General features: G+C 36.3%; 1 protein-coding gene across 1 annotated transcript in view; it reads left to right on the forward strand.

The window, feature by feature from the left end:
* rab10 (RAB10, member RAS oncogene family) overlaps positions 1-23450 on the forward strand; it is a 35933-nt gene extending 12483 nt beyond the window's left edge. Inside the window, exons 2-6 of the mRNA XM_056480688.1 lie at positions 5735-5795; positions 10912-11050; positions 14208-14297; positions 19272-19373; positions 22428-23450. Coding sequence (XP_056336663.1) covers positions 5735-5795; positions 10912-11050; positions 14208-14297; positions 19272-19373; positions 22428-22514 — 479 coding nt within the window. The 3' untranslated portion in view covers positions 22515-23450. The remainder of the gene's footprint in view (positions 1-5734; positions 5796-10911; positions 11051-14207; positions 14298-19271; positions 19374-22427) is intronic.
* The last annotated feature ends 234 nt before the right edge of the window (positions 23451-23684 follow it).

The following is a 23684-nucleotide window of genomic DNA, read 5'->3' on the forward strand; positions in this document are numbered from 1 at the left end:
ATTACACATCCTACGTTTTTATAGTGAATGATGAACATTCAGCCTTTTGATTAAAAAAATAATAATTAGCTAGTTTATTTGCTGAAGATTTGATGTAAAACTGACCTTAGGGTACACAAAAAATTTGACATTGATTACATTTTTTAAATTAATTCATTTCTTCATTGATATATTGTACGAAACTTAATTTTATTTCGATTGATGGCTTGAAGAGCTCTATTTGTAAAGAATTCATTTATTTAAATAAATTGGAATGATTGTATTTGCATAAAATAATAAACTAGTTAAAAGCATAGATAAATGCAATAGAACAGATTAAAAATGAAATAAACAGTACTTAGTTTTTTTTTTTTTGTAGAGTATCCAGGTACTAGGCTTGGGCGGTAATATGGGATACCACGGGATCTAAAAATAACAACGGTATCAATTTCAATACCATTATATCGTCATAAAAAGCAATGCACTTGTATTTGAGACATGAAAAATGCGTATGCGTGGTTGTCATCACAGGACATCATGGAGTAGAAAGAGAGGTGAGGGAAGATGGCAAGTCGTGCACCAAGTGACCTGGTCTCAAAAAAAACACTACTTCTGCAGTTTGGCAGTATTTCAGGTTTCGACTTGAACGAGAAGGGAGAGGCGGTAAATACGGACGAGGCAATTTGCTAATTGTGCAAGAAAAAGATGACCATGAGAAATGGAAATACCTCGAACCTAAGGTCGCATACATGGTATTCACTTCCTGAAGGGTTTAAGCACAAGCCAACAGTTTGGTGACTCTCTCTGAGCCTTACTTCATAATTTTTAAAAATATTTTTTTAAATATGCACGGTAACACTCAGGGTTTGGTCACCCCCTTCGCAGCAGCAACCCGCTCGAGAAAAATACACACACATAATACACAACAATACACTAATACGTCTCAGTTTTAAAATGGCATTTTAGAACGAAAACGATCCACGTCCACACTGGCATTTCATCAAGCATTTCTGAAAAGATCTCTCCGTCCACAATATACCACTGAAAATGCACATCATGTGACCACACACACACACAAACTCTGTCATGCGCTGCCAGCGTCTGAGCTCCAGCAGTCAGCCCAGAGAGCAGTGCACGTCAGACAGTTTATCAAGGATGTACCGCTGGATCGTGTCTCACTATAGTTGTTAAACGTGATGTTTAATTAACTTGTCTCTATCTAACGACTCTTCGGTCTTTTGAATCTATCAGGTAACATGTCACAGCTTCAGTACACTGCTTCAATCTTTCACTTTCACACTTGTACTTGGTAATTTTATCAAAAACCTCAGATACTGTTGGTTGGTTCTTGTTGGTTGTGCACCTTTTTTTTCCAACCAAGTTTGTCGACGCCATTATAACGACACCGATCACTCTGCCTATTCATGCCAGAGTCCTGCGGAAAAAGTGATTGACAGGTGGTAATTTGTGTGTAATTTATCTTTATTTATTTATGGTTTGGTTATGGGTAAAACAAAGACTATGCATGTCAGATAGTTGAAACGGTAGACTACAAATAATTAATTCCTTATGAATTAATTAATTATTCATAAATAATTAATTCACTGCTGCCTTAGATGAAGATGCCATCGTCCATCACAATGTTTTACATTAGACATCATATGATGCCGAATTGGTCGACATCACCTAACCCTAGTAATACCATATACTGAGGTAAGATGGGCTGGTCTTGAGCTGTAGTGCCTGCTGTTATAATTCTTATTTAGCATAGCGATGTGACTATTGTAGATGCGCACATTGCAATATCAATGCTAAATTGATATATTGTGCAGCCCTAATGGACCTTGATGTCAACATAAAATTTTTTTATTTCCGTCAGCATACAATTTAATTCAATTCATGTTTATTTCTATAGCACTTTTACAATGTAGATTGTGTCAAAGCAGCTAAACATAGAAGTTCTAGTAAAGCCCAGATTTCAGTGTTAAAGTTCAGTTCAGTGTGGTTTAAATTTCACTGCTGAAAATTCGAACAATGAAGAGCAAATCCATCGATACGCAGCTCCACAAGTGCTGATTCGAGCAAGCCAGTGGCGAGGAACAAACTTCAGCAATTGACCAAGAGAAAGGAAATAAAAACCTTGAGAGAAGCCAGGCTCTGTTGGGCACGATCGTTTTCTTCTGGCCAAACACCTACTCAAGCCAATCAGAACATTCAGACGCATTCACATCTGTGCTGTTTTTGAAAATAAATGCCGCTGAATCTTTCTCATACACATTTAACGACTGCCTGTTAGTCAGGTAATGTTTTTATGTTCATTCTTAGTGTCAACTGTGGATAAAATGTTTATGATAAACCACTGTGAGTTTACCTGCACACTTTGCGTGAGGCGCGTGTACATGGAGCACTCTTGTGAGTCAGATTTCAGCATAGCCTTCAACACCAGTAGACTTTCGTCTCACGAGCTGCAGCACACAATAAAATGTACATCTCGACATGCGAAAGTGTTTCTTCATACCATCAGCATTTGTAGTGTAGTCAAATGTGTAAACAAAGCTGTTTTTAGCAGCGTTTAGCGCTTCTGCTTTTGGATGGTAGCGATTTATTTTTTGCTATTGTTATTTGGTTTGTGTCTGGGACAAAAGCAGCTACATGAATGCTAAAGTTTTAAATAAAAATTAAACTATCAACCATGTGACTCCCTCTATGTTTACAAATACAAGCACAGCCGTTTAGAGCTCATTTATGGTTAATGATGTCAGAATTTACCAGTGTTTTGGAATGGATCTGTGAATAGTCTGGAAAAATTCCGGAATGTCCTTGCCTGTGTGAACAGAAGTTTTTTGAATTTACCGGTAAAGCCGTTATGGGGCTATTTATTGTCTTATACTGAATGCAACTGCAGATAGTTCACCTCAGATATTGAAAACAAAAAATCTAGCAGACGGTTTGATAATGAAAGTCAGAACTAGGACTGCACAACATATCTTTTCAGCATCAATATCAGAATGTGATCGTTCTCATTTGAGTCGCTTCGCAATGTTGAGTTTGTACTATAATCAGTGTTGGGTAAGTTAATTTTAAAAAGTAATTGATTACAAATTACTGATTACTACTGGAAAATTGTAATCTGATTACATTACTAATTACTTCATGTAAAAAGTAATCAGATTACTAATTACTTTACATTGAAGTTACTTCTAAAACATATAAAATATACCTATGAAAATACAAAATATACTGCAGCTCTGTTGGTAATTTAATATTCACTGAAAAACATTATAATAGGTTGATCACAGCAGCTTGACATATTCAAAAGAGCTAAAGAGATATCCCAAAACGTAAAATTCTCTCATCGTTCACTTGTTCCAAATCCGTTTGTCTTTTTTTCCTTTTTTTTGTTTAACACAAATGGACATGAAGAAACCTGGATACCTGTAACCACTGACATCCATAGTATGAAAAAGCACTGCAGTGTTCTGTGTTTGTCTGAGATAATTAGTCTACCGAAATATGCATATTCCTTACAAAGTATGAAGCTGAATTTGTACGCCTGGGAAATGCGAGCATGTGCAATATGGACTCTCAATATGCGCGCGCGCAAAAAATGCGATATGTGAACAGCCCCATAAGCAGCTACACTTCTCTTCACATTCAGAAGATACTTTCACTCTCGATCCTGCACAAAAATCCAATTTAGCCTGTTAAGGCTGAGTTGGGCCGCTGTGTTTCTGGGAGCCGGTGTCCTCCTTGGTGACGAGTATTGTCTTAAAAGGCTTTCTGTTCAAATGCTTGAACAAGTTGCTGGCCGAGTTAAAAGCAGTCAAAAGTTTTTTAGACCGGACATAGACTGAGTTTCACAACAATATTTTAGTTTTTACGCCCAATGAAATCAAAGTAATGTCGGTCTTTCCACTTGAAGAAGCAACCACTCTCGTTAGCCCCTATTTCAGCTCGCGTTCTCCAGCAATTTAAAAGCGCATGATTATTAACTGACGCGGCAGCAGAAAACGTGATTCAAAAGAAGCATTTGTTTCTTCTAAATATTATATTTGTAACGAAAGTAACGCAATTACATTGACTTTAGTAACTGTAATCAAATTGCATAGATGTAAATTGTAATTCATTACATTACTGCGTTCCTCAAACATTTAATTCGATTACAGTAACACGTTACTGTGGAATGTGTTACACCCAACTCTGATTATAATTTATCATTTGCATGCAATTTGTTTATGCCTGTAATTGTATAATAATTTTAAAAGCATTCAGGTATAAGAAATTGTACCATTTGTGACCTTAACTACGATTAATTTTATTGAATTATTTTTATTTTCACCATTCAGTTACTGTTCTTGAATAGTGTTAGGCTCTGGGCATGATGAAACACTATTTCAATAGTATCTTGATTATATTTATAGATTGTTATGCATGAAAATACTCTCAACAAATACAGAAATGCACTGCAAATAGCACAAACTTCAATGAAAATGTGTCGGGGGACACCAAACATTGTATAGATTGTTTATTAAATTTTATGGAGAATTCACTGCAGAATCATCCCAATCGATCTAACATAATAAACTCTTTCCAAATAATGATATTACGTCATCTGGTGAAATTGTATTCTTATCACTATATATATATTAATAAAAAAAATAACGCAATACTAGATGTTTCCAATGTCGTGCAGCCCTATTCAGAACTGTGATTCAATGCAAACTAACAACAGTCACTCAGCCTATGTACTTTTAATAATGTTAAATAATAATTAGCCTTTAGATAACCTTTCATAACCTTTAGATATAAGCACATTTGTAGCTTTAACAAAGATTAATTAAATTACTTTTTCATAGTTAAGAGTGCCAATTGTGAATGTTTATTTTATATATATATATATATATATATATATAAGATTTTTAAATATTTGTGTCCAGCTAACTTTAAGACTTACCAGACAAATATAAAGCACTTTTATTCTCTCATTTGTGTTTTCTCTCTCTCCCCACCCCCCTAAAAATCAAGCTTAAAGTTAATTTTAATCATTTATACAGGCACACTTTCGTATAAAATCGCCCCAACCATTCTGAAATAGTAAATCCTTGACCAAGAGAGTTATTCGATTTATCTGGTGAAGCGTATTTCTTATCGCAATGTGTATATCCCTGAAAAACGAAATGTTGCCAAGTCAATTTTTCCAATGTCATGCAGCCCTACTTCACGGACAGCCAAATTATTTGGAATATTGTCATGTCAGGTGTAGTTAGGATACGGTTTATTGTGTGTAATTTATCAGTGCACATGAAAATGCTTGTTTTCATAATGTTTCAAATGTAATAACTTGTGCTGAGTCTGTAAACAATCTCTTTTTTTAAGGTTGTGTATTTGATAGTCGATAACGCAAGCTTTGTGTAATATTACCACTAGTTTGCATAGTAATTTGAAGCTGATTGATGTTATAAAGGCTGCAGTAAATAACAGTAAATCTACTTGGAAAAGCAGTGTCTCATTTAGGATAAATGGAGAAGCTCTGAAGGATGAACTTGACTCTTAATGTCCTGGTCTAAAAGCCTCCTAAAAAGTGCAGATTTAAGTTTCTTCACTCTGCAAAGCCTACAGGTGTACAGATACACTGAATAAATTCTGACTGTATTTCTTTTTTTCAGTAAATACTCTGTTTCGCTTAAGATTACAGAAGTGTAATGGGTTGTGAATGCAGTTTCTTCAAGTTCTGTTTTCTGTTCTGTCTTTTTAGGAATCGATTTTAAGATCAAAACAGTTGAATTGCAAGGAAAGAAGATAAAGCTACAGATATGGTAAGTGCTGGGCTTGATTTTGCACAGGTTTTATATTCAGAAAATGTATTCAATATTAATTATATTGTGTTATATTTTCATTTTAGATTGTTAAATGTAGATTTTAACACATTGAAATCATCCAGTTCTTGCAGGTCTTTAGTACATTTATATATTAGATGCAATCTATCAAAATAAAAACCGTATCGGAATATCAAATCTCCCAGACAGCAGTTTAATGATTTGTATGCCCTACTGCAGTGTTTCTCAACCACCAACACTGCATGTTTTGGATGTCTCCTTTGTCTGTCACACCCTTTACAGGCCTTTCATTCTCTGCTAATGACCTGATGATCTGAATCTGGCGTGTTTGGTTAAGGAGACATGGAAAAATGTGCAGAGCTGGTGGTCCTCAAGGAACGTGGTTGAGAAACACTGCCCTACTGGTTTCAGATTAAAGATCAGCATTTGTCATTTTTTTATATTTACCTGCAACACTTATTAAATTAAGCCAGCAACCCATTAAATTAAGCTTAATGAGTTATTCTTAAAAATAGCGAAATTACATTGTGATTATTATGATTATGCTTTTATAGAAATTCTAAAATAAATGTATTGATTTTTGTATTTTATTAGGGGTGTCAAAATTAATTGTTTCTTCAATGCACAAGTGATGCAGACGGGAACAGTTCGGTGTTGGTTCAGTGACCGTTAGAGCCAATCAAAGTCATTTCTGTTGAGCGCGTGATCAATCCTAGGCGTTTAAGAACTTGCTCATCAATGCTCAAAAAGAAAGCGGGATAATATTTACATTTGTTTATTTGCTATAAATGCTCATGTTGTTCTGTGCATGTACTTGAGTCTTTTTATTTGATGCATTCAAAAAGAGCATTTGCGTTGAGCAGGTAAAATGAAAGATACAGTACATATATCTGACCACTTGTATTAAAGGGCAAAATTGTATTACAAATAATATAAAAAGTATATTTATAAATGATCCATTTTAATACAAGAATTACTGTGTTGTTAATCAAACCGAGATGTCGAATTGAACCGAATCGATGGCATGATAATCGTAACCGAACTGAACCGTGAGACCAGTGTAGGTTTACACCTCTATTTTTTAAGGTACAATAACGTAAATGTATTTATGATAACGTTTACTTTGGAAAAAGTTTTCAGAAAAACTGCAAGTAACACACTGAACCAGATGTGAAATTTTGAAGTAGAAACGTAGTACTTGTAAAATGCCTCTGATATATTTACAGCTTGTTAAGTATTTATCTTGGGGCTTGCAGAATAATGTATTAAAAACCGTTAATTGACAAAGGTCCAGAATTTGTCCCATCAGTGAGCTCAGTTGTCTTATTTTGACTGATATGCCATCATAAATTGTGAAAATAACCCATCGAAAAGGCTTTAAGACCAAGTCGAATCCTCTAAGTCGGGACTTTAGCTAATCAGTTTTGACCAATGCTAACAATTATTTGTCCACTATTCAGCTGTGCAGGAAACCATATAATCTGAAGTGAGTGAAGTCATCTTTCGCTACTGACCAACTGTATTGTTGTTGTTAAATAGAGAGTGTTATACAACTTTTATTCAAAATCTTGGACCTTATTCTTGAAACAAAAAATGACCAATAAAAAGCTGTGAAGCACCAAAAGGGGTCCATATTAAATTAATTTGAGTACTAATTTGGCTATTGTTATGCGTGAAATTTCAAATGTACTTTCTTACAAAAGAGGCTAGAAAAATAAAGCTCTACATTATGATTCTTATGATTATGTATTAAAATGGTCAAATTCTGACTGAGGAAAGTTAAATGTGCTGACGAGTTTGTTATTTGCCTAATAAATGACAAAAGGCTACAGTGTTTAATTTAAAACTAACAGATTCCTGTTTTTGTTCTAATGATGTATGATCTAATAAATTAAAATTTTAAAAATACGTATTTATTCATATTTCTTTATTCTAAATCTTTAGGAAATGTTTTTGGTACATCAAAAAGTGTGGTTATGATGACCATCCGACAAGCTAATCCAGCTAAAACGTGCTTAAAGTATCACTAAAATGCAGTATTTAGATTTAATATGTAATAGAAAATTAGGCGAATAACTGCAAAAAGAACCACTACTTTTACCAGGCCTGCTACGGGCTTGCCAAGACCCAGCTTTCTTTATATGAATAATGCTTTCCAAATAGAGTGATTTTCAAGTCGTTATGGGTTTATTTAAAGTCACTGAAAAACAAACTTGCATTCTCACTATTTTTGCTGCTGTGCAAGCTTAAATTTAAATTGTGTTAAACTGTGTAGTATTTTAAACACACCATACAATGTTAACACCCATCCCAAATGCAGTTGAAGTGGCTTTAGTCTGAAAACAAAACTTGTTTTAAAAGGTGTCATCCAAAAAATGTCAGCATCTACACGGATAATGATGTTCCTCATATTTTGGTTTTGTTGGCTTGTGGCCAGGAATGTGTTGCCATTTTTAATATGACGGCAGCAAAGGAAAATTTATTTTTTTATTATCCTTTCTAGGAAAATGGCTGAAAGTATTAGGTAGTACAGTAATATAGGCGTCACTGTGACAGAAGATATAGGACACAGTTCATTACAAATTAAAAAAGGAAAAAGCACCTAAATAATCATCATCATCATCAGGGTGAAATCTTTTAATGAAATAAAAGTTTCACCAGAGATACAATCATGTCTGCTCTATTTCTGACTGTAAATTCTTGGTTATTTAAATGAGTGATTTTTACGTATTTGGTTGATTTCCACCGAATTACCACTTTCCTTGATTTATAACCCAAGACTTTGTTTGCCTTTTTCAGATAATTTCTGTAAAAGTGACTTGTGTTGTAGGGGTGGGCGATATGACCTAAAATTAATATCACGGTATTTTTCATCTTTTGAACGGTGACGGTATAACTTATATCATGGTATTACTTTCAATAGCAAAATAATATACATCTCAAGGAAGAACGGACAAAAGAAAGTCTCACTTCTATCACTCTTTAAAAGTTTTGGTTTGGGTCATTGTAAATGCTCAGTCTCGTTATGAGCTGATCTTCATTTCTCTGTGTTGGTGGAATAAAGCAGGCAAGTCAGCCGCACCAATTTATGAGCAGACAGAGCAGGATTCTCATGATGACCACCAGCGCAATTCCGCTCTTTGTTATGAGCCGTAGTTTCAGTGTAAACTTAGTAAAGGTGAGTTTCTTTGGCAATGATGTCTACAGTATTAGACTTTATATTTAGCGGACATTTGCGCTGAACACGCGGTGAATGCAACGCATCGAGATTCAGGCACCTTCTCCGAAAACACTCGATTGATCTCAGCTGGCGGATCAACATTTACCTCATGTTATGATCGCGGTCATCTGCGCCATTATTATTATTATAACTTTAGGTGAGGTTTGCAAACCTGTGCACCTTTCACTCTTCAGCTGTTTGCATTTCCTGCAGTAACAAAAGCTCCCTGTTATCTGACAGCGGGAAGCGTTGAGTGACTAACAGCTAATATGAACCAATACAGCAGCAGGGTAGAGCGATTCAGCAAGTTTTTAGGGAAAATCAAATCAGGTTGCGCTACAACCATTATATTCAGACACACAAATGCTCCCAAATATATTATGAGGGCGCATAGATAAAATTTCGGGCGCTCATGCAACCAAAATGGTTGCAATTTCGAGCCCTGTAGTATAAGGACATGTATTCAGACCACAACTGAACGTTTGAAGAAAATTGAATGCCTTATTATTTAGAATTAGCTATTATTGATGTAAATGCAGCCGTTCAGGGCGCATAATTGATTTATTACGATATTGACGGTATTAGAAAATCCATGTCGTGGCGCAATGTCACACCGGTGATGACTATGACACCGGTGTACCGCCCACCCCTATTGTGTTGTAAAAGAATTTTTACAGTCTTCTGTTCAAAACGAGTTCCCCCTTTAAAGGCTTCAGTGTTTTTTCCGCAGTATTGCATAATATTACACATCTATTAACAGTGCGTTCAATTAGGCCTGCACGATATAGAGTTTCAGCATTGATATCCCAATGTGATCATTTGCAATAGTCACATCGCAGGATATGCAGTATTGACTTTGTGTTATAATTTAACATTTGCATGTGTCTTTGGTGCCTGCAATTGTATAATGATTTTAAAAGCATTCAGGTATAATAAATTGTACCATTTGTGACTTTATAAATGATTAATTTTATTGAATTATTTTTATTTTTATCATTCAATTACTGTACTTAATTACTGTTAGTCTCAGAAAACGATAAAACACTTATTTCAATCTTTTTCTTGATTGTGTAGATTGTTTAATGGATTTTATAGAGATGCATTCACCATGCAGAATAATCCCAATCAATCTAACTTTATAAATTCCCATATAGAGATATTAAGTCATCTGGTGAAATTCACAACATTTATCGCAAAATAAACAAATACCGCAAAGTTTGATTTTTCCGTTATCGTGCAGGCCTACTTACAATTGAAGGTCAGTTTCTTAAATAAAGCAGCTCCTCAATGTTTTTTTTCCCTTTTCTTGTTGTTGTTTACCAACATCTGACCTTGAAAACTGAACAGAGGAATGGGCTATATGCACAGCTAGTGTTTTTCAGCCAATGATGAACTTCCGATGAAAGCTTAATGTGACTATTTTCACTTTCATAAGGTTCATTTTACAGCATCGATGTTGAAATGTAATTAAAATACATTCAGTTAAATAGACGTAAGCATCCATTTGGTTGTTAAAGCGTAAAAAGGGACGAAAGACGCAGGCACTGTCTAGCTGCCGTTATCAGTCTCACAATTTTTTTTTCCCTTTTCTGACAGTCTTAACACCATCGTGGAGTTTTTCTTTTATTATTTTAGCAAATGAGATTGTAAAAAGTTACTTTTTGTACTCTCTTGTTCACTGCGCTCTAAGTTTACCCAACTATAATGACTTCTGCTACTGATAAATCTGGAAATGTGAAAAAAGTCCATTTGGATGTTAACGACTGATCATCTTTGGTCAGCAGTTGTTGCTAACAGAAGTTAAATTAGGATGCTTTGTGTTCTGTGATTCATTTGGTTGGACTTGAGTGTTTATTTGAGGTTGTGTTTGTGCAGGGATACAGCGGGGCAGGAACGGTTTCACACCATCACTACCTCTTATTACAGAGGGGCAATGGGAATCATGCTCGTATATGACATCACCAATGCAAAGAGCTTCGAAAACATCAGCAAATGGCTCAGAAACATTGATGAGGTCAGTCTCTACAACCTTACTTCAGCCTCCCTCTAACTGCTATAGTGGGTTTAATTACTTATGTATTGATGTACGATGGATGTATTATTGCTGCCTTTGTTTTTTTAGTTGAATTAAATGAACTTTCCTCTGTCATCTCAACTTGCATCAATCAAATAGACTAAAATATTTCATTTTAAGTTAAGCTTTGTATAACTTAAGAAATGTACTTGAAACCTGATTAACTTATTAAAATAAGTTAAAGCAACATAAAAATATTTGTTTTCTTGATTTTTTTTTTTTTTTTTTTTTTTGTCAAAAATAGCTCTGTTTGTGTAAAATAGCTCTTTTTATATTGGACAAAATGAAGAGACTACTTTCTCAGTGACTACATTTACATGTACATTAGTAATCGAATTATTTGCATTAATCTGATTAAGACAACAATATGATTAAGGTCTGTTCATGATTCGTTTTACATGTTATAGCACATAATTCGATTAACGTCATTGTGTCACCGCGCTATCTACATTTTCTCCAGAGTTCTATGTAATTTTGGGTGTTTCATTTTTTGATTTATCGGCTTTAACCGCAATTTGGCAATTTCATTCATTTTCTTTTCGGCTTAATCCCTTTATTAATCTGGGGTCACCACAGTGGAATGAACCACCAACTTATCCAGCATATGTTTTACGCAGCGGATGCCCTTCCAGCTGCAACCCATCCCTGGGAAACATTCATACACACTTATTCACACACATACACTATGGACAATTTAGCTTATTCAATTCCCCTATACCACATGTCTTTGGACTTGTGGGGGAAACTGGAGCACCCGGAGGAAACCCACGCAAACACGAGGAGAACATGCAAACTTTACACAGAAATACACAGAAACTGATCCAGCCGGGGCTCAAACCAGTGACCTTCTTGCTGTGAGGCGATTGTGCTGCCCACTGCGCCACCGTGCTGCCTTACTTTCACTTTCATTCAGAAACATTTCATGCATGCCCCTGTGACAAACTGAGGTATTGGATGCGATCTCGAATTCAGGGCTGCTGGAAGGGTTTAGTTTTAATGGAATTTGACTGCATGCCGAATAGGGGACAAAAAACCCTCTGCATTTCACAGTGCATGTGTCTGTGATGCTTTACTGACTCGATAGGTGCAGAGAATATTGTCAAACAGCCACATTTGTGGAATATCCTGTTGCAAAACGAGGCAAGAAGTCCTGCACAACGATAATATTATGGTGTTTACATGTCCTTACTGCTCTTCAATAATGCCACTGAAATCAGCATGTCCTCATGTCTTAATCCGTTTTCCGTTTAGTTCGATTATGACCTTAATTTGATTGAATTATTCAAAAATCGCTGTTTACATGGTAAACTCTTAATCAGAGTATTGCCTTATTCGTATTAAAATCAGATTATTGATGTCCATGTAAATGTACTTACTTTCTCTGCATTGACTGGATTTGTTATTAGCTGATTGAGTAAAATGTTCATATTTATTTTATTCTACAAAGGTCTGATTATTTCACTTTCACATTTTAAATAAAAATAAAATTTTTTTGAGAATTTTCCACTAGAAAATGGCAATTGGTCAAAATAAAATTGAGTTTTGTAGTGAAAATCAGGGTTATTATTGTTTTTTTTTTTTTTTTTTAACTCTTTTGAACTTTAAACAGTCGTACTGTAAAACTGTCTACAAATGAATAAACATTTCTGAAACATGGTACCCTTTGTGATAGTTCATATTTTAGAAAAGGTCTCTAAATTACACAAATTTTATTTTTAATCTAGGAGAAATGTCCCAAGTTGTTTACAAAAAAGTGGTCTCAATATTTCTATAGTTTTATATACAGTATTTATAATAAAAAAATAAAAAAATAACTAACATGGACATAATAGAAACATTTTCGAACCATAATTGATTGTGTGTTGTGGTCAAACCAAACCATTGATTCATTCATTTTCCTTCGGCTTAGTCTCTTATTTATCAGGGTCGCCACAGTAGAATGAACCACCAATTTTTCTGGCATATGTTTTATGTGGTGGATGCCCTTCCAGTCGCAACCCAGTACTGGAAAACACCTATACACTCATTCACACACATACTACGGCCAATTTAGTTTTTATTCAGTTCACCTATAGCGCATGTGTTTGGACTGTGGGGAAAACCCACGCCAATATGGGGAGAACATGCAAACTCCACACAGAAATGCCAACTGACCCAGCCGAGATTCGAAGCAGCGACCTTTTTTCTGTAAGGCGACAGTGCTAAACACTGAGCCACCGTACCACCCCCAAACCATATTCATTCATTCATTTTCTTTTCAGCTTAGTCCCTTTATCAATCTGGGGTCGCCACAACGGAATGAACTTCCAGCTATTCCAGCATATGTTTTTACACTGCGAATGCCCTTCCAGCTGCAACCCAGTACACCCCCAATCACACGCACACACTACAGACAATTTAGCTTACCCAATTCACCTATAGCACAGGTGTTTGGACTGTGGGTTAAACTGGAGCACCCAGAGGAAACCCACGCCAACACGGGGAGAACATGCAAACTTCACACAGAAATGCCAACTGACCCAGCCAGGACTCGAACCAGTGATCTTCTTTCTGTGAGGCACCTTGCCAACACCAAACCATACTGGAAGCATATATTTTTCTTCATTGTTATGAAATGCGACATGTTGTTTGGACACACGTCTGTTGTCATCAGCAAGATTAATACGGGAAGTGTTAATACTCTTGCTTGCCTAACTACAATGCAGGATCACATGGTTAGTTTTATTATTATAAATAGTACAGACCTGCGACCCATTTTCCAGTGGAGAACCGCTGGTGCAGGACTTTTGAAGTTCCACTCCTATAACAACACAACTTAAAGATATGTAGCTGTGTGGTGAAACTGCTGACTGTTGTATTTCAGTCTGGTGAATCATGCAGAGTTTCTCAACAGTCAGCAATTTCAACAGAATTCATATAACATGAGACTCTGTGAGGAATGTGGTTGCGTGTTTGGTTATTAGCACCGAACTCGCCAAACTCTACTCTTCTGAAGCTGCTTTAATTTGGTTTGTCATTCTGCAGATCACTGTTTGAAAGGGTTTTATAGGCACTGTGTGAGAATGCATTGTGTCAACAGTGTTAATATTTGTTGCAGCATGCTAATGAGGATGTGGAGAGGATGCTGCTAGGCAACAAGTGTGACATGGAGGACAAACGTGTCGTACCAAAAGCCAAGGGGGAACAGGTGAGAGACCAAGGCCATTTCTCAGTATGCTTTCTTCAGTAGCTATGTTTAAGGATGTAATGATTCACCGTGAGCTGGTTGAAAATCGGTTCAAATATGTGACGATTTGAAGTGGTAGAAATGTTGAACGAATCGCAATACATTTTTTGAACAGAGGGGGCACTGTGTTTACAGGCGCAAACTTGCTTTACCTGCACATCAGCGGCGAGCAAGAGGTGGGGGGCCAGAATAAAATGACAGCGGTGAAGTGCACCAGCCCAAACACAAACTGCAAGTAGTGCTAAGAGACGTAGACTTTTGTTTCGAAACCTGTCGCGTTTCCCCAGTTAGTGCGGTTCATTTGGCATATGTGAATCCAGCAATCGCGCTTGGATCCATGCCAAAACAATCGGTCCTAGATCGCCTGAATGAGGTAGTCTCGGCTCAATTGAAACTAACTCCGGAGCGGATCGATTGTAGTGATAAAGCAAAACGATCCGAGTCCGGCTATATCACAGTGTATCACAAGAAGAGAGAATGATGAGTAAGCCGAGATGTCGTTCCTACTGGTAAATGTGCGTTTCATGTCAAATACGAAAGTGAAAGCATGCTAACTATTAACGAGAGCTGTTTATCTGTTAAGAAAACTGACCGAACTGCAGTCTTGGTTTATCTGTTATTTCTCTCTATAATATAAAGCCTATAATGCATATTTCTAGCCAAGGGCTCTGGATGAGAAGTCTTACCTCTGACTTATACTTGGTGATGATGTCTGTGGGTGTCACCATTCAAAATTAAAGCACAGCTTTTCGCTTATAATGTCTTGTTGCTCATTGTCATAAATTAAAATAAAGACTAATGACAGCTGAGCGAGACTCCGTGAATAAACCATGAAACTCTGACCAATGTGAGGAGAGTTTACTCACTCGTGACTTGTTTTAGCTATTTTGGTCCGTTTAGAAACGTTGCCATCTGAAAGCGAACCGCACAAAGTGCAACATTGTAACAATTTTAATCCCTGTTTCGGAAAACAAAACAGGTGTGAAAGCACCCTTAAACTAACAGAACAAGGAATTTGATGCAACACAGTGAAAAACTACTGTCACAGAGGTCTATACGCAAAAAGCTATTATTAGACCAAACCTCACGGACTGGATGATTTGCAGCTTTGATGCCAGTGCAAGGTTATTATAGTTAAACAAAAACGAATGAATCTAAATGAAAACTAAAATTAAAAACATTTTCGTTAACTGAAATAAAAATAAAAACAAGAGTTAAAAAAAACTAGAACTGAAACTCTATTGTGTTCATACAAAACTAACTGAAACTAACTAAAATTATAACAAAAACCTCCTTCGTTTTCGTCTTTGTAAATGTATTTAATACATAAGCCTTTTGGAGTAAACGTTTTGCTTCATGCTGCCAGTTTTACACATACGCCAGGTGTTTGACCTGTACGGCACCTCAGAGTCTGTAGTCCTGTTGCTATTGGCCAGATCAAGCCGGTCCTCCTCCAGTCAGTCCTCGCTGTTGCTCTCACGACAAAAACAACGACTGGACTTGACAGCAGCATTGTAACGATATTTGACTTGAGCAGACACTTACTAGCATTATTTTTACACATTTGTGTCCAGTAAGGGATTTTAGTTCTGTATAAGTGATCGAGAACGCTTACGAATCGTTCATTTTAACAGGATCTTCTAAGTGAACTGGTTGAACTAGTTCAAGTCAAACTGAATCATTTGAAAAATTCTCATCTCCATTAAGCACTTATCCACAAACAACTTACTTTTTAACATACCCGATACCCCCTCTGACTCAAAATAAACCAATATAAACTGAGTAATTTAATAATAATAGTACACAGAGATTGAATTTGACAACGGGTGAACTCATAATAATGCGCATACATGATTTATTGAACCGAACACAAACAGTACATGATAGCCTGCTGAGACTAAACTAAACAACTGCAGCGCGGGTAAACCGAGGGATTAAATGAGAGGATCTAGAGAAACTTGAGGTTATTTTCATAACAGAAAGGCGTGATGGAATTGAAAAAAGTGAATCTTGAAGTTGGGTTGCCAAACTTAAGAAACTTTTCAGATCATGGTGATGTTTTAACTGACTGAAGTTATGATCGCTGACTACATTTTTTTGACACGTTGAGTTCAAACATGGGAAGATTGTCACAAAAGATCTGTTTTTTCTCAGGAAATATCCGAACTTCCCATCACTACTGTGTATTTAACCTCAGAAGCAGCCTTGCGCACATATTGTACTTGGGGCTGCTGTCTTGTGGGCTGTTCTATTTGAATTTGAGGATGGGTAGATGGTAGTGGTAGATGGTAGTGTTCTTGTGTCCTCTGAATAGATTTTTCAATAATGTATATTTGGTTGAGTTTTTATTATACAATATTTATTCTAATGGTTTTGAATTTTGCACCTAACAAATATTCAAATTTTTAAAAAAACTATCAAACTAAAAACTAATACTGAAACTAATAAAAACTACCTAAAACTAAGCAATTTCAAAATATAAAAACTAGTAAATCTACCTTTAAAAATGTATTAAAATGAACTGAATTTGAAAACAAAAAGTCAAAATGAAATGAAAACTGAAGCTAATGAAAAAAAATTATAACAATTATAACCTCACGCCAGTCCCTTGGAGCAGAGGGCCTATTGACCACCTCTGTACACACTGATCTCTGGATTAGGAAAGGCCTTTTTTTCCAGACCAACCACCTCAGTCCCAGGTGAAAGAGTTTTTTTATGAGCAGGGGACATTGTAAATGTGATAAGAGCTCAGCTTATACCAGAAAACATACATATTCTGATATTTCTTTAAAAAAAGGTAAAATCCCAGCACAGTCACAGTTTTAGTTTGTATTAAAGGCTCTTCTTTAATTTGTATTGTTTATTTTCGATTTGGAATTGGAGTCGTCTTTAGTTTGTATTATTCACTTTTTTTAATTTGGATTTTGTTTTAAAATACCAATTTAGTTATTGCAGAAAATATTTTATTTTGTAAAAAAAAAAAAATAAGTGCAGCATTTGAGAAATAATGAAAAGGCTCTTGTTCACCTTAAATGTGTCAAGTAATTTTGATTAAAAATTGTGACAAAATCCTGTATTGTGAGATGAGTATTGTGGATTGTATCGTATTGTATCGTGAGTCAGGTGAATTGTTACATCCCTGGCTATGTTTACATCCAACTTTTTTTATATTCACATTTTAATTTATATTGCATAAATATGCTTAATGCAAACTCCAAGATGCAGATCAATTTTGAAAATGCATTGATAAAGACTAAATAAACTACAATGGAAACCGAATGAATTCCAGCATGCGCAAGTCATGTGATGTTGTTTCAACAAATCATCATATCATTTTGTGATTACAAAAATGGGTGTGATAGACCTGCTTTAATTCAATTCATGTTTTTTTCTATAGCGATTTTACAATGTAGATTATGTCAAAGCATCTTAACATAGAAGTTCTGGTAAATTGAAACTGTGTCAGTCCAGTTTAATGGACTGACTTAATGGCTTTAATGGACAAAAAAGGCGTTTCGAGCACATTGTAAAACATGAAATGCTGTTTTGGCCATTACAGTCCATCATCAGAGTGGTTCAGTATTATTTTCTCCAAAACTGTCTGTTCTGGTTTTGCACACAAACAAATTTAGCATCTTTGGATGGAAACAGCTTGTGATTTTTGTTCTTCTTTTTTAATTTTTATTATTATTATTATAATTAAACGTTTTTTTATTGTTCAACAACCAAGAACAATGAACACACTTCACACTGCACAAACATATGATACATGTTACATATCCAGCCACCTGTCACACCATGAAAGTCCAAAACGTATATGGAAATTATAGTTGTGGTTCCTTTGTAAGTACATACTAATATATCCCAATTTCAGATGTTGCCTGAGATTATCCCATTTTCTATGTACTTCTCCCTCATTATTTAATCTCCCCAGCATACGCTCGTACGATGCAATTTCAATCAGCCCATTAATCCACACTTTAATTTCTGGCATTCTGGGACACTTCCAGTTATGCAGTATCATCCTAGCAGCTGTAATGCATCCAATCTTGAAAAGTATAATGGGATTTTTACCTATATTAGGTATCACTAGTTTGTCACCCAGAAGGCATAGCCGTGGCTCTACAGCTAACTCACAGCCTGATCTTGTGTTCTTGTATATTATTATTATTATCAACTGCGAAAGTTCAATTCCAACACTCAAGAAACAGAAGTCTAGTGGATGTGCAAGAACCCGGATGTGTTCTTGATGCTGAGAATGCATCGAGACTTACTCGATAAAGGCGAGAGGAAGCGCAGAAGTCCTCTAATTACCATTATTTACAGTTCACTGATATAACTTGTTGTCTCCAGACATTTATTTATATATATATATATACACATATATATATATATATATATATATATATATATATATATATATATATATATATATATATATATATATATATATATATATATATATATATATATATATATATATATATATACTTACTACTAAATGTTTATATGTCACTTTTAACTTTCAACATCAAAAGTCTATGAATGTGTGTCGGTGTGCACAAAGGCATTACAAAAATACTTTGCACAATACAAACAACATATTTTAAAATTAATTTTAATATATAATATATTTAGAAAACAATGTTCAGATACTTTTCCATGTGACCAACAAGAAGATCATGAGTCCGTTCTGTTTTTGGAATTGGGAAACAGCTTATGGATAGGTCAGGGTAACCTTTATGGCCATGATTAGTTGAGATTTGTTTAAAGCTTTTTGATTGTTGAATATTTGTCAATACCCAATTGAAGCTGTGTGTTAAGTATTCATATATTTCATATATAGAGATGTTACTGTATTCTTAAAAAAGTTTGTACGTACCATTGAAGGCCTGCAAACACCCTAAAATATAACCTGTTCTTGTTGATTCTCAGATCGCGAAAGAACACGGGATTCGCTTCTTTGAGACGAGTGCAAAAGCCAACATCAACATCGAGAAGGCGTTCCTCACGTTAGCAGAAGACATTCTCAGAAAGGTGAGTTCTAGAGGCACTCACTGAGGTGCTGTTCACACAAATGCCTTTTTGGATGTAAAAGTGTTGTTAGCTTAGAAAATGGATCGTACTGAAAAAGCTTAAGACCTTGTTTTAGATTGGAAATGCTGGTGTTGTGTTGTTTTTCAGTATAAACGTAATGAAATACAGACTTTTGCGTATCGTTCCCAGAGTAGGGTTGGATATGTTTAGAATTTTATCGATTCCGCTTATCGATTTTGATTTTTGTCTATTCTTAGTTTCGATTCCATTGTAAAAATGTAAATAAAATACAGTCATTTAGGCCCTCTTAACGGGGGAATACAGCTTAGTTTTCATTGATCTGATCACAAATGGACAAACACTTTACAATAAGGTTCTGTCAGTTAATTTTAGTTAATGCATTTACTAACATAACCAATCAATAAATGATATATTTATTAGAGTATTTGTTCATGTTAGTTAACCTTAGTTTATGTAAATAAAGTTGTTCATTATTAGTTCATGTTAACTTACGGTGCATTTATTAATGTTGACAAGCATGACTTTGGATTTTAATAATGCATTAGTAAATGTAAAACTATGAATAAGAAACTGTACAAACTTGGTTATTATTAGGTTAGTAAAATACATTAAACTAATGAAGCCTAAAGTTTGGCCAATTGTCAAAGGAGACGCATTAAGGTACTGGTGCAACTTTTATAATTTACAAGAAAAAAGCTTATTAACAGTTCCAGATCAATTAAACTTTATGAATAAGCTCACCAATTGGTGCAGTTTATTTACGAATCTACAGAGAAAACCTATCTATAGGGTGTTTTGAGTTTCAATGCTAGGGCCCCATATCTGGAATTGATTAGGCCCCCAAATCCTTTCCCCAAGTTCTTCCCCGTATCTTGATATTGTTATTCTGTTTGTAATGAAAGTACATCAATAGGCTGATTCACCTGAAAAGAACGAACATTTTATCAAATCATCACTCCGTCTGTTTGAGCATCCTGATCAGCCAGACAGCAGCACTCACTAAACCAGCATTGTGAGTTTAGTGCTGCAAACCACCCACTCTAAGGCCCCGTTTACACTCATTTGTTTTACTTTTAAAACGCCTACGTTTTGCTATGGTTATGCCATTCGTCCACACTACCCTGGAGTTTTTGAGCCCCGAAATGTGGCGTTTTGAAAACACTGGAGAGGCCGATTTTATTTTAAAACGCTGCTGCTCTGTGTCAGTGTGGATGGGGCATGGATGCAAACATTTGCATCTGGTTTATTAGTCATCTGATTTACATCTGATTAATAGTTACAGAATTCTAGTTTTACTGTTAATATGGCCTACTCTCGTGTCCGCAGAAGAAAGCGAATGCATCGAGGCCCATTCTGGCCAATCACAGAAGTCTCTCATGCTGATATGCTCTCTCATTGGCTGCAGCTCGTCATTACATCTGACTACATGTGGGGTTGAGTCAGCGGACTGCTATGGATTTCTTTCTGCGAGGTGTCGGCGATGCTACAGCGAGCCTCTTTGATACGTTGTTCAGTAGTTCACACATAAAGACTGCTGAGCGCCGAGCACACCCAGATTTTTCCTCGATCACAGTCTGATCTGTCGGCGAATTCAACAACTTCCAAATCGGGCTCAAATCCGGCTTTAAATCCTGTAGTGTGAGCTAGGCTTAAAGCACCCACTGACTGCATGGGGCTCAGACCTCTGCATTCGCTGCAGCGCATGCCAGAGTGTGTGAGTGTGGTCACGTGATGTGTGTTTTCATCAGTATAGTGTGGACGGAGATCTTTTCAGAAACGCTAGGTGAAACGCAAATGTGGACGTGGATTGTTTTTCTTTCTAAAACACAGTTTTAAAACTAAAATGTATTAGTGTAAACACAAATCCAGCCAGGTTAATAGCTCCGCCCACTTTTGAAGAGTGCACAATCTCATTTGAATTTAAAGCGAGTCACCAAAACGGCTCAATTAGGATCAAAGCCTCAAAGGGGCAGTTTTAAAGAGTTGTGAAACATTATTTGTGTGGTATTTTGAGCTGAAACTTGACATACACACACTATGAAACATCAGAGACTATGGGTGTTTCCACACCTGCTGTATGTAGTTCAGTTGAATCACACTAGAGTTCATTTTCCCTCTTGGTGCTGTTCGTTTGGGCAGGTGTGAATGTAGCAATCGCACTCGAGTGCGCACCAAAAGTGGACCAAAAAAGCGTACAGAGACCTCCTTGAAGAGGTGGTCTCGGTACACTTTCAAACAAACCCTGAAGCGGTTTGTTTGTGGTGAGAACATGATCCGAACTAAAACAGACCCAACTGAAAGAAGCACTGCGCCTTTGTACTAATCCATCTGCCATAGGCCGATGCGCTTTGCATTATGGGGTGTGGAGGAAAAATATTTGTTGACAGCGCTTTACAAACAATTTTAAACAGAGAGAGAAAGAGAGAAAGAGAGGGAAAAACATTACCTGATGGATCGTTGGTAATATTTCCAGAAGATGACCATGTCGCAGTTTAGCTAGTTTAATTCACGCCTCCTCCTGAAGTGACGTGAGATGCACCATCGCCATTTGCGATGCATTAAAACATTGTTTTCCAGTTGCAGCCGCACTTCATTCTCAATGTAGAGTTTGTCTAATTTATGTGTACAAACTATAAAGTATACTATGAGCAGGGATGCAATCAGCCGGCGCAGTCGTAGCTCCATAGTTACTTGCGGGAGTTCCATTGACATTTTCCTACACGTGAATTCTGGCCAATCGAAAAGCAGTTTAGGAAATACGTTCAATAACATCTGGCCAATGAGTGATGTGGATTGTTCTTTTCAACTGGTTCGGACCAAAGCAATCAGTGTGGTGTGAAAACGACCCAAATATGGCAGAAAATGCTACAGTGTATCATTTATTGCCCTTGGTTTGGACCAAATGATCCGAACCACAGGTGTGAAAGCACCCTTATTTTACATCTTGTAAAAAGAGGCATAATAGGTCCCCTTTAAAGTGTGATGTTTACTAAAGCGAGGCTGACGGTTTTGTTGTTGTGTTTTTCATCGCAGACACCCGTAAAAGAGCCTAACAGTGAAAATGTGGACATCAGCACTGGAGGAGGAGTCACAGGCTGGAAGACCAAGTGCTGCAGTTGAACACACACACACACAGTTACTCACACACACGCACACACACACACAATCTGTTCTTCTCTATCCCTCTCTTTCTCTCTTTCTCTCATTCACTCATCCCTCGTTTCTGTCTAACACTCTTTCGTTCTGTCCTTCTCATAGGATTCTCTGTAAAACACATCTCTAACGTTTCTCACACTCACGACTGCTTGCTGACATCATTTTTATTTCTGAAAACGAAACAAACAAAAAAAAAATGAAATGTAAAACAAAGTCATTTCACGTTTCTTCGTACTTATTTTAAAGTTTAAAGAAAGAAGGAAATGAATTTAAAAGCGCTTTCACCACTACATAAAGACCGAGGGTGGACTTGGAGCGTAGCGTTCAGTATGACTTGTGTCCAGTGTTTTGGGATTAGTGTTGTGTGTGTTAGTATGAGAGATCTTCTCTAGCTGGGTTGTTTTTTTTTTTTTGTTCTATGATTTGATTTCTTTCGTCCGGTGCCTTAATGTAGAGCCTTAGCGCTCATTCCCCCCAAACACACACATTTAAACACCACTGTAACAGTTACACACAAACACACACACCTCTTTTCTCAACCCGCTAAATCGACCCCACACACACCCGAGTGGAACCATCTGGATTCAACCTGTTTGCTCAGAAGAGAATGGCATTATATATATATATTTTTAAATTTAGTTTGTCCTCATTTTTCCCCCCAGAATGACTTGTTTTATGAATCTCCTCAATGTTTTTTTTGGTTTCCCCCTCACTCAGTTACTCATTCCCTCTGCATGCTGGTTTCTTTTGGGTATTTTTGGGGTCTTTTTGTAAGTTTTGCCATGTTTGTAATTCACAGAAGTATCTCTTCTAGTCCAGATACGTGTCAGGGAGGGGAGCGTTCTCTTTGGAAATTCAAACGATTTTGCAGATCCATTAAAAATAAGCTTGTTTAAGTTATATGTTGGTCCCTTCTTCCCCGCACAGATGATTGGCTGTGGCAATTCTTGGGTGTGCGTGTGTGTGTTATGGTTTCAGTGACACAAAAGCACCAAATCAATATCCGATTCAATTCATCTTTATTTCTATTACAATGTGGAATGTGTCAAAGCAGCTTAAAGGTGCTGTGTGTAAGTTTTGGACTCTTCTAAAGCATAAACATACCATAATATATTTGCAGATATTTAGGAAATA

The sequence above is a fragment of the Danio aesculapii genome, chromosome 20, assembly GCF_903798145.1.
Source record: "Danio aesculapii chromosome 20, fDanAes4.1, whole genome shotgun sequence".
Classification (NCBI taxonomy): domain Eukaryota; kingdom Metazoa; phylum Chordata; class Actinopteri; order Cypriniformes; family Danionidae; genus Danio; species Danio aesculapii.